General features: G+C 31.9%; 2 protein-coding genes across 2 annotated transcripts; one reads left to right on the forward strand and one right to left on the reverse strand.

Annotated features, from left to right (window-relative positions):
- Window positions 1-2,677: 2,677 nt before the first annotated feature.
- On the forward strand, window positions 2,678-3,463 carry PGO_114060 (glutaredoxin-like protein; the record flags this gene model as incomplete). The annotated part of the gene is made up of 1 exon (XM_028688740.1): window positions 2,678-3,463. The coding sequence occupies one exon, from the start codon at window positions 2,678-2,680 to the stop codon at window positions 3,461-3,463; it is 786 nt and encodes a 261-aa protein (XP_028544541.1).
- Window positions 3,464-4,687: 1,224 nt separating this feature from the next.
- Window positions 4,688-9,898, reverse strand: PGO_114070 (coatomer alpha subunit; the record flags this gene model as incomplete). The annotated part of the gene is made up of 5 exons (XM_028688741.1): window positions 4,688-4,723; window positions 4,920-5,065; window positions 5,320-5,461; window positions 5,653-6,410; window positions 6,631-9,898. The coding sequence occupies 5 exons, from the start codon at window positions 9,896-9,898 to the stop codon at window positions 4,688-4,690; spliced, it is 4,350 nt and encodes a 1,449-aa protein (XP_028544542.1).
- Window positions 9,899-13,167: the final 3,269 nt, after the last annotated feature.

Here is a 13,167-nt window from a genome sequence, read left to right on the forward strand (position 1 = left end):
ATAGTTTCGCCCTACTCGGTTTTGGTTTTTTTTTTTTTTTTTTTTTTTTTTTTCAGCCGATTCAATGTAATCTCAACCGGGATGGCATACTAATGATGCACACAAGCGTATACAATGCATATGTAATGCATATGTAATGCACATGTAACGCATATGCAATGCCTACGTAATGTATGTATAATGCATATGTAATATGAACAACTGCGTATTTTTTTTTTTTTTTTTTTTTCACACCATCGGGAAATTTTTTTAATGTTTATTTTTTTTTAATCTCTTTGGGACATGTTTTTTATCCAATATTCTCCAAAAAAAAAAAAAAAAAATACAACTCATGTAGAGAAAAAAAAGCACTAACCATAACAGGGGTATTAAAACAGGAGTACTGCAACAGGGGCATTACAACAGTGGTACTGCGTCCGGAGTTGCGAAAACGTTTCATTGTAAATTGGATGAAATGCTTTTCCTGACACATAGATCATGTATGCACAGGGAGTAGGAATAATTTTACAAATGTGTGCAAACACGTTACCCTGGGAACTTGTTGGATGCAATAATGTGTGTGTATAAATAGGCATATGAAAAATTGCCTACATTTGGGGAAGCCATATTTAGGGGAGTCATGTTCGATCGACAGTTGTTGGGGAGGGATATTGTTTGAACAACAGGAATTGTGAAAGATAGATTAATTTTTTTTTTTTTTTTTTTTTTTTTTTTTTTTTTTTTTTTTGCTTTTTGAGTACAAGTTATAGTCCATAAGTTGGACTGTGTTCACCCGAAGCAAATGTGTGATGTTTTAGGATTTTTGATTTGCTTAAGGTCTCATGTAAATGTGTCACGTGTATATATATATATATATATGATCCTAGATTTTGAATAGTTAATCCATAACATGTTGAGTAATTTTGTATAAAATCAGTTCTTCATCTTATTGCACCTTAGCTTGGTTTCACAAAAGGAGGAATCGAGAGGAGGAAGCGAGGGCATATAAATAAGAACGTTCTCGATTTTTTCTTCCCCTTCTACGTGTGTTTCGTTTTGTTTTATTTCGTTTTATTTTTATTTCGTTTCATTTTTATCTTATTTCATTTTTCCATTACTCAAATGCAAGAAAAGGAAAAGGAAAGTGATAAAATTTGGGGCTAGTTTTATAGGATATTCTTCTTAATGGTGTACCAAACAACACAGGGCACTCTACAAACGAAAAATCTTCATAGCTCTATGCATACATATTATACACACACATATACATATACATATACGTATATATATATAAGACCAAAGTACAACACTTTCCTTTTTTTTTTTTTTTTCATGTCTTTCGAATTTTTTTTTTTATCAACCTTGATTTTAAAAATAAAAAGCCTGAATTTTGATACACGCCAAAGTGGAGAAGAAAAATACCAAAAATGCAAAAATGCAAAAATGCAAAAATGCAAAAAAAAAAAAAAAAAAAAAAAAAAAAACCTTGGAATGCAAGGGAAAAGACAAGCTCAAATGAGTTTTTATTCTAACCGACTAGTTGTAATGGTTATATGAAAAAAAAAAAAAAAAAAAAAAATGTGAATTTTGCGCATGTCATATTATTTTATTTCATTCCTTTTTTGTTGTTTATCATTGCCAACAGTATTTCTATCATTTAACATTTGAAAAAATAATGCCCCTTCTTGTGGGGATACATTCATAAGAAGGTTCTCCTCCTGTTCATGGTGAAGATCCCCTTTTAGAGATTCTGCTATCCCAAAATTCAAACACGAAACGGAACTTAACTCGATAACAAAATGGAGATTACACAAACAGAGGTAATCTCAATACGAAGATATATTTGCACATGTACATGCCATTTTTTTTTTTTTTTTTTTTTTTTTTGCACACATGTGATTGTATATATACTGTAATGTATGATTTGGTATGGTATTCCTAGTGGAGGATCCACTTGTTGCTACCTTATTGATCTCCCTTGGGGAGATGAAGTGACAAAACACTTTTCATAAAAGGCAAAATTTTCCATTACTTATTTCGACTACAGATAAGTGTGGGTATATATATGTGCGACATTCCGATGGAGGAATATGCCCCTACCCACTAAACATGTTGCATTTTCCACATGCACCTACAATTCAATTTTGAAAAATTTTTATGCCAACCTCCCAAATAAATAACACCATCTCATAGGTTCCGTCAAAAAAAAAAAAAAAAAAAAAAAAATTCCCCCATGTATATTTTTTGTGCATATATATATTTTGAAAAAGAATTTAACTCTCTCTCCGTGTCATTTTTTCTTTATTTTTGCTTAAATTGAAATATCTACACTTTTATCTATCTTCCCAATTTGAGGAGAACCAAAAAAGGAATCTGATTTGCAACATGTAGAAACATCTCCACGTTTTGTAATATAACGACCGAGCACACTAAATCATAGAGGGTGCAATCATCTGAACCCTAGTATAACTCAATCTTGATTTGGAATTTCACTATTTTATTTTATATTATTTTATATTATTTTATGTTATTTTATGTTATTTTATGTTATTTATTTTTTTTTTCTTTCCCCATTCTCGCCTCCTTTTCCAGATTGTTCATTTTTATTTAATCCACAGGAAATCCATAACCACTGTGTTTTCTCATAAGGTGAAAAATATCAGCTCACATTCAAAAAGTCTGTATGTTGAAAAAAATAATGAATTTTATAAAGGAAGAAGAAAAATCAAAATGTTTAGAGGGACATGGGATGAAGCTATTTTACCTAAAATCGATCAAAGAAAAGGAGTACGAGCTGCACATAGATATTTTGAAAGCAATAGTTGAGGATTATGATGGGATTGAAGTTTACGTTGTTGGAAGAGCGGAAGGAACCACTGATGGTGCTAGCGGTGCTAACGGTGCTAATGGTGCTAACGGTGCTAATGGTGCTAACGGTACTAGCGGCACTAGCGGCATAAGCAATATGAGCGGTAGTGGCACTGGCAGTGGTGCAGGCGAATTTGAATTTTACTCAAATGGTGAGCTGAAAAAAAAATTTGTCAACTGCAATATTTCCATGATGACTTCGTTCATAAGAAAGCAAATGCAGGAAGGAAATAAAATCAGCGGAGGGGGTAAGGAAAAAGAAGATGAAAAAGACATTAATGAAACTTATGCCGAATCGGATACAATTAAAAAAATAGAACATTTGATAAGAAGTAATAAAATTATCCTGTTTATGAAGGGAAGCAAAATATACCCTCAGTGCAAATTTAGCAATGCTGTTGTTTTTATGCTAAACAGTCTTAAAATAAAATATACAACATATGATATTTTGAAAGACCAAGAAATTCGAAATCAATTAAAAATTTACTCGAATTGGCCAACATACCCTCAGCTTTATATTAACACTGAATTAATAGGTGGACACGATATTATTAAAAGTATGTATGATAGTAATGAATTGAAGCAAATAATACCAGAGGATTGTTTTGAGGAATAATTTCAAAAGTCATCTCTCCCCCTCCCTTTTTTCCCTTTTTTGTGCATGTATAACTCGCCACCATGTTATATCTAAAGAGGATAATACTTAACGTATGTGAAACCATTTTTGGAAAGATAAAGCTATGTGTTTGTGTGTGGCATCCTAATTTTGTAGACATCGCGACAAGAGTATGGATCAATATGGATAAATGTCAACACGTAAAGGGGTCCTCCTCTCTTTTGCATAATTAATGGATTTATACTTTTGTGTTTTTAATGCACAATTTTATTATGTGTTTTTTTTTTTTTTTTTTAAAAAAGAAGTGTTAACAAAAGAACCAATCGTTATCAAAGAGGTCAAAATGCAGCACACGAACAGTGCGCGAAGGATAAAAGGAAGAATTTTTTTTTTTTTTTTTTTTTTTTTTTTTTTTTTTTTTTGCATCATTACGTTAAGTTCATTTACCATCTTATAGGTACTTAAGACCATAAGTTAGTGTAATAATCTCAAAGTCTTATATAAACAACAACTTTTTTTTTTTTTTTTTTTTTCTCTTTTTCTTTTATTAAATGAAATCGGTGCATTATCTGCGAACAACATTTGTCCCTGTTTTCGATTTTACGAGACTTTTTAAAATCATCTCCCTCCTCCTCCCCCCCAGCGTGCGGCATTTTATTTTGCAACTAAAATTCGTTTGTAAATTTGAGGTACTTTTCAAATGTGTCCACCCGAATTTTGGACATGTTAAAATTGGAAAGTTTTAAAATCTACCCATAGCAAAATTTAATCGTTTCCCATTTTTTCCCTTGCCTATTTTCCATCCCCGCGGAGGTTGATTAATATATATATATATATATATATATGTATGCATATTTTAACCAACCAGCCTTGCCCGTTTCAGATCACAAAAAAATGTACTTTTCAGGGGTGCTTCTCCCTTTCTAATATTTCATTACGGGACACGTGCATAAAATTACTAAGGGATAAAAGTTTGCGTGTTTTCCATTAAAAAAAGGAAAAAAAAAAAAAAAAGGTACATATTATACCTCTTCTTATCCTATCCAAATTCCTGAGCGAAGGGAATCATTCTTCATGTTCATCAAAATAACACTAAAATGGAAAAATACGGAAATAAAGTGCACGCATGGAATGCTTGACTTCTGATGTTTAAACTGATGAAACTTCTAAGATGAAGTAAAAAAAAAAAAAAAAAAAAAAAAAAAAAAAAATTCAATATATTTATCATATGTTCTTGTTTAAGAAGTCAAATCCAAGTGCCTAGAAAAAAAAAAAAAAAAAAAAAGGAAAAACGAACGAGTGTGCACCCAACTTGAGATTGGAAACATACATAGAATGCCGGAGGTATGGACTAAGATATGATATACCCATATCAATTATCTACACAAAATAGTAAAAAATAAAAAAAAAAAAGGTTTCTTTTTTCTCTGATACCAATATGTGAAAATGCGTTTACCTTTATTCCTAACTGGGCAATTACACAGTTTGGGCATAATTGAGAAGTATATTCTCGTTTGGAAATGGATTGGCAAAATGGACAAGTTACAATTTCTTCATTTGGTTTGATTTTCGCTAAGCTAACACTGCATATTTTCATGTTGCCTGTTTAGCGGGAGGAGCCAAAGTGTAAGGTGCAACGTGTACAAAGTGTGTATATTGCATATATTGTATGTAGTGTGCACGGGTGCTTGGGTGACGATTGAGTGGCAGTTAACGTGTCTACAAGTATAAGTGGCTTCAACCTTTACTAAAGGAATACACACAAACACGCACACATCCTTGCGTAAAGTTGGAATGCATATTCGAAAAGGCACATATATATATATATTTTTTTTTTTTTTTAATTTTTTCATTACTGTAGTCGTTGGGATCATAATCAATGTTGTACTGTTCCGTGCTTTTCTGTTCACACATTAGCAGAATTTTTTTGGCTTTAACTATTTCTTCTTCTGATCCTTTGATGTTTTCATAGTTTCCATTTATTAGTCGTTTAGCGAACTGCACAAGGGGGAAGTAGTGCGGTCAAGTAATGTCACCGTGTTGCAATGTCACACTCTCACACTGTTACACTCTCACACTGTCACACTCTCACACTGTCACACTCTCACACTGTCACACTCTCACACTGTCACAATAGGGCGATGGATTCTCTAATGGGCGTGGTAGAAATGACATGCGGGAGTTCTTACCGATCCAGCCGTGACATAGTTCTGTGCCTTCCAGGCGAGGCCCATCCCTCTTCTTAGGACTAGATATAAATGAGAATTTTGCAGAGAACAGCACGTGAAATATGCCATTAATTCTAAGCTCCTACGTGGGTCCTGATTAGACGTAGAAATTCTTTCCTCTTCTAAACGCATGGCTAAAATGTAGCTCGTACAAATGTGTAAATATTCATTCATTTCTTTTTCGTTATTATTAGTAATTATAAATATCATATGATATAGTGTATTTCTAAAGAGATTTAATGCAGCGGGGAATTTTCCCAAAGTTACTAATTTGTGTGCTTTTTTAATTTGATTAAAAAGGAAATGCTGATTCACGTACATATTATTATTCATAGTTTGTTCATTAGTATTTATTGGAATTTTTAAATGAACAAAATTTGGAATAGGTGTTATATAAGCATATGTTGAAATGTATACATTTTTTATAATTGTTTTTAATGGCTTCATATCAACAATTCCATATTTTTTTGATATTAATGTTAATGCATTTGTGATGTTTCCTGTCCTTATATGGTCTATAATTCGCCCGTATTTTTTTGCCAATTTTTCATACACATTTTCTGCTCTCTCTATTTTCGTGGATATTGTCGAACTGCTCATATTTTTGTTAAGTATATTTTTATGTTCATCCAAATCTAAATCGATATTTATAATGTCTTCATCATTTACTTCATCTTTCCATGCATCGTCATTTTCTTCTGAGGGGTTGCTTTTTTCATCTGATATAAAAAGGAATTAAATTGGTTGTCTTTGTGTACAGAACGGGTGATAAAAACGGAACATGCGAAGAGACTAGTGCAAGTGGCATGCAAAACGATATCTCCTCTCTTACTGCACATGCCCACCCATACTGCTTCTTTTCTATCTCTCTCTCTCTCTTTTTTTTTTTTTTTTTTGGTAGTATCACTTGGATAGCCTGCCCTGCTCTAGCTTCCTTACCTGACTTGGTCATATCTCTTTTTTTTGCCACCTGAGATGACGTGTTACTCGGTTCAGCAATATATTGATTTTTTTTTTCGAGGTTGATAACGGGCCAGTTGTAGGATGCATTCCATGCAGTAGTCGTTCCCCATCTGCATTGTTGCTTCAATTGCTGCTTCCGCTGTTTCACTGATTTTTGTGTGTTTGTAATGATGGATGGAGTATCAGCTTCGACATCTTTTCCCAATTGTGCCTTCTCAGTGCAGTTAGGTGTAACAGAGGAATGGTTCTTCTGTGTTGTGATTGAATTGGGGTCAATTTTAACAATCGGTATGGGTGGTGAAAGGTAGTAAGATTTTTCTGGGCAATAGGTACACTCATTTATGTCAAAATCAAACTGCTTTTCAGACACGTTTATGGATATGTTATAGAGACGAGAACATATGAGAGCTAAGTTCACTTGATTTTGCTGAATAAATATATTTATTCTTTGTTGAATATCTCCTAAGTACAAGGAATTTAAGAAGATGGATGTAAAGTCATTTCTTATGATGGATATATTTAACATTTTTTTTAACTTTTCTATATTTCCACTAAAAAAATAAAGAAAAGATAATTTATCGTATGCTTTAATTCTTTGTAATGAATATTCTGCAATTTCATAATTCCCTAGTAATAATGCATGTGTACTGAGTATGTTCCATATATGTTTTTTATCAATTTTTATTGCTGCTGTTAAAGCATTATATAAGTGCCCTAATTGAATGGATAGATTAAAAAGGGTGTGATTATTGTTGACCATTTGAACAGCTAAATTCGCATATCCTTTTTTTTTAATGTATCCTATCAAATTGTAGCTAAAGTAAAGCCTTTTTTTATTTCTCTTCTTTTCCTGTTCTTCATTTTGGATTGCATTCCCGGAAGTAGCAGTAGTGTCAGTGCCAGTAGTGGTGATAACAGTGTTGTCTTCCTGATGGTGCATGTTCAGGTAATGATATGCACTTTTCTCGTCATTATTTGCAAGGGAGTACTTGAACATGTATTCCGTGTTGTTGAGAAGTTCGCTAAGTACTTGTTGTTTTCTATTTATGTAATATAACATACTTTTGTAAATTTTAAATAGATAAACTGGTTCTTCCATGCATTTGATTAACCCTTTTTCTCCATTTACGAGTATGTATTTTAAATGACTGAGTGTGTTGTATATGAAGACGCTTTTATTTTCTTCATCCCAAACTCCACTTTTAACACGAATATATTCATGAACAGTGGATAAATGAGTCAAATCGATTGTTGTAACAACTATATTATACTTGAATACAAAGGCAATGTAGTGCTCCTTAAGTACTTCCACTGAAATTATTGTATCTGTGTGATTCATTTCATTCAAAATTTTCTTCATATTAATATCATATAGATATATTTTATTCTCTGAAAAAATAATAATTTTGTTATTGCTAAGTGGATACAAACTTTCTACTCTAAACGGTACTTCTATTCGTTTTGTTACATTGTCATCTGGTAAATTGTGTACACTCAAAATGTAATTATTATTTCTTTTCTCTACAATGATATATTTATTTCGTGTATAAAATGCCACATTACAACAGTGTTTATTTTTTATTAAATACTTTACGCTCTCAGGATTAAATTCTCCATTTCTAGCATTTGGAATATTATTCGGAAGAGGAGTGCCATTTACATTTTTTGTTACTCCAGATTTAGACCCACTTGAGCCTTTTATCCACGGTTTAAAAAAATTCAAAGATGGTTGAGCAGATGTTGGTGCGGTGGAAGCAGAAAACATAGCAGCAGGAGTTGTACACGAAGAAGAAGAAGAAGAAATGATTCCTCCCATCATAGATTCCCTAGATAATACACCAGAACCAATTCTGTCACATATAATGAGATCAAAAGAGAAATTTTCCTCTTCTTTATAAATAAACAAAATCATAATATGTGTGGTACAGAAATGATTGTATACTAACTTGTGATATCCAGAGATCATTGCATTTCCATTTTTCCTTACTTGGCATATATTAATGTGTATATTTTTCTTCACATCATATGCACATATACGTTTTTCTTTAACATAATAGAGAAAATTTTCGAATTTATCAAATGGGCATTTTTCTTTTTCAAATTTGAATATAACCATACCTGAATCATGACCAGATGCAATTAAATTTGAATTTGGTTTAAAAGACAAAATCCAAAAACGATCATTTTCTCTTCTAAAAGTATGAATGCACGTTCTTTTGCTTATGTCCCAAATTCGAATAGTTCTATCTTCACTATTTGATAATAGCAAATCATCATTATTTGGATGAAAAATTAAACTTGACACATTGTTGAAATGACCTCTTAGCGTGTCTAATTCCCAACATTTGTTGTCGTTATATCTCCATAATTTGACAAGCTTGTCATCTGAACCAGATGCGATGATTGGTAAATTGTGGTGAAATGTGCAACAGTTCACTCCCTTTTCGTGCCCCTCAAGCACAAATTTGCAAATGGCATCAGAAGCTCCGAACATATTGTTATTATTCTGTTGCTGCTGGTGTTGTTGCAGGTGTTGCTGCTGATGTAATTGCTGATGTAGTTGCTGATGTAGTTGCTCCTGAAACTGCTGCTGCATACTCTGCGCATTCGAAATGAATGAATACATACTCATCACATTTTCAGTGCTGGAATTGAACAAGTCTAAATTTTGTGCAGTTTTTCCCAATCCGTATGGAAAATCATTCAAAATGTTTTCATTTTTGGAAATGACATTTTTTTCTCTCAACAATTTGATATCCCAGACTCGTAAAGTTTTATCTAAACTACTTGAAATTATTAAATCCTGGGTGGGGTGAAATTCTGCACACATTACATAATGGTTATGACCAGTTAATATTGCTATACAGACTCTACTTTGCCAATTCCAAATCCGAATTGTTTGGTCATCAGATGCAGATAAAATCCATGGATAATTCAAATGAAACTGTACTTTTCTAATATAATCTAAATGACCAACCAAATTGAAAACACATTTTTTTAAATGTATATTCCACACTTTTATTAAATAATCGTCTGCACCACTAACAAAAAGAGGCTGCACTGTATGAAAATCTATACCTCTTACTGGACCTTCGTGTTCTTCAAATTTGTCAATTAAAATTCCAATTCTGTAATCCCATAGCTGAATTATTCCATTGTGTAATCCGGCCAGGATCATGTTTATTTTGGGATGAAATGAGATGCTTTTCACTCTCTGGCTCTTTGTTTCGCATTTTACTAACATTTTTCGAGTGCCGATTGGGAGGGGTAGTAGTTCAAATGGGTAGCACTTCAAATGGGTGACAATTCAAATGGGTAGCACTTCAAATGGGTAGCACTTCAAATGGGTAGCACTTCAAATAGGTAGCGGTTTGAAGCACTTCTTTTTATAGAATCTCTTTTCAGTCTCCTTTCTCCTCTGTCGATTTCAATGCAGAAACGTTCTCCCAGTGAAGTGATACTCTTGCGGGTTCCACATATACACATATGCACATATATATATGTATATACATGTATACATATTCTATCGCTGTTTTATATATCTTACAAAGCACGGTTCACATTTATGGTTCAATGAAATTTGGCCCCCCCGCCTTTCCTGCTAGTTCCACATCCGTTCGTAACAGAGACAAGGATTCGCAATTTGGGAAATGTATAATTGGCTATATGAGGTATTTTCTCAACTCATGCAAAATAATAGATGTATACAAAAACTGTAAGCACAAGATAAACCCACTCTATAAACTTCACTAAGGACAAATGTTTATATGTCAAGTGTTGCACAATGAAGAACAAAAAAAATTAAATCGAAAATTGAGAAACTGAATTTTTTGTGCTCAACTTTATAAAAAAAAAAAAAAAATTCCTTTTTTTAAGTATGGAGTAAAGGATGAAGCATTCTATTTCGGAGGGTGGTTACTTTTTTGGAAGAGAAAATTAAAAAAAAAAAAAAAAAAAAAAAAACACTCAAGTGCATGGGGATATGTATTAGTACATGTCGACATATGTACGTATATGGCATTGGCAGGAGTTAAACATTCTTTTACATATGTATATATTTATACATATATATATATATATATATATATGTATATGTTCTTTTTCCTTGAGTGCCAAATATTCGCAACAGGGTTAAGCATGTTACACTGCGTTCGCCCTTTTCTCGTAAAGGTTTCTTATATATAAGCACTTGTATGTGTACACGTATATGTGCACTTTATTTATGTGATATATATATATATATACACAATAGAGGGCGCTCATTTCACTTGAGTGTATTTTTATAAATTAACCTAAAACGCCCTACGTGGGAGATTCCCCTCCTTGTAATCATCAAACTGAGGTGTATGCATAAATATGTGGATGTTAAATGAGTGCACGTTAAATGAGTGTATATATGATAAGAAAGGTGCTACTTAAAATGTTTCTTTTTTTTTTTTTTTTTTTTTTTCCTTTTTCCAGTGATAAAAAAGAAAAAAAAAAGAGGCGAATTATTCGAATGAGGAGAATGTTAACCCCATATGTGTACACAAATGGAAATACATATATATATTTTCACATGTTGATGTGTAAATAAATGTGCAAAACGTTTACGGTGTTATAATATATAAGCATGTATTTATATGAGGCAACTTGCATAGGTAAAAATGTGCATTTCTCCTCTGAACAAATGAAGGAGAGTAAGTGCTCAAGCAGAACGTGGCAAATGTTCCCATAATACGTGAAGAAAAAAGGAGTAAAAATAAAAAAGGCCAAAAAAAAAAAAAAAAAAAAGAGTTATAATGAAAAGGTATAAGAACAGAAGTCAATGTTAAAAGAAAATGATACATTAAAAATTTTAACTTGTTGATTGTATATCCTCAAAATCCTCAAAATTCTTAAAATTCTCAAAATTCTCAAAAGAAAAAAAAGAAAAAAAGGTAATCAAAATGTTACACACATTGGTGCCGGTAGGAAATAATTCTCTTTTGCCTTTGCTTCCATTTTCACCTCTGTTTTAACATCCTTTTCTCATGTCCGTATTTTGACATACCATCAAATGAAAAACGAAGAGTTATTATTCAGGGGGAATTTTATTCCCCACGGATTCTCCTCAACTATTCAGCTAATACACAATGCTATATGTATTATTATTTTATATATTTATTTTTTTTTATTTTACATATATTTTTTTTTTTTTTTTTTACAAACACCTCTTATGTGTCCCTATGTCTTTGTAACTGTATCGAGGTTTATGCAAGTTTGCATACCTATTATATAAACTAGTTAAAGAGAAACGAACATATAATACACATATTACTATGAATCAAATGAAATGCAAATAAGATGATGTTATGACAAAGGTTGGTATAGATCCATTTACAAAAAATAATTCGTTAAAATATAAGTACAAGCACTTTTTTTTCAGATTCATCTTTGTTACAATTTTTTTTTTTTTTTAACTTTGTTCTAACTATAATTATTATATTTTAAGGCCAAATATGTAATCTTTCTTTTATTTTATGTTTTGCCCAATTTTAAGTAAATGAAAAAATTCGTTAATACATAACCATATCAGAGTTCAAAGTGTGTGTATGTGTATGATAATGGAAAATGCATATACAGTTTTACAATCCTACATTGAAGTTCTTCTATGAAGAAACAGAATAATACCGTTTGGAGAGAAAAAAAAAAAAAAAAGTAATTCAGGGTGAGTGATGACAGCCATTTTTTTTACACAAATGGGAAATTCAATTGAGTACTTTTCTCACCAGGGTTGTGGTGATGGTTAGATATATTTTTGTTTTCACAACGATCAAAAACATGCTATAAGTTTTTTTTTCACGAATGCCTGAACGGTCATAGAAAAGCAAATCACGAATGTTCCTAAGTACGAATGTGGGCGTGCCCTAACATATGCGTGTGTTCAGGGGTATATATATGTACACACTTGTATGTATGTGCTGAGGGGACGGCGTATATGTGTTACATTTCCTCATGTCAATTCTGTTATAATTGGGCGTTCGCAAAGGAACGCTCGCTCAGAGGCATTAGAATACAGTTTTACATATTTCATGTATATGCATGCATTGCGTATATGTAAATATAGGTATAACATGTTACATATATATTTATACATATTTATACATATTTATGCATATTTATGCATATTTATGATTCATATTTATGATTCATATTTATGATTCATATTTATGATTCATATTTATGATTCATATTTATGATTCATATTTATGAGCCATATTCATGCATATTTTAGTTACGCACGTATATGAACACACTCCTATGCAACATTTTGACCAACCGTATTCGGTTTCAGCACGTTTTTTCCAGGGAAATGTTCTTTAGCGAACTAACTTTATTAAAATATTTTTTAAAATGAAATTGTGAAAGAATAGGAGGTAACAAAACCAACTGGCCGCTTGGCTTAATGAGTTGTTCTTTTTTGTTAAAAAGGAAAAAGAGGAAAAAAAAAAAAAAAAAAAAAATTATGACACGAAAAAAAAAAAAAAAAAA

The sequence above is a fragment of the Plasmodium gonderi genome (assembly GCF_002157705.1).
Source record: "Plasmodium gonderi DNA, contig: Chr11, whole genome shotgun sequence".
In the NCBI taxonomy this organism is placed as follows: domain Eukaryota; phylum Apicomplexa; class Aconoidasida; order Haemosporida; family Plasmodiidae; genus Plasmodium; species Plasmodium gonderi.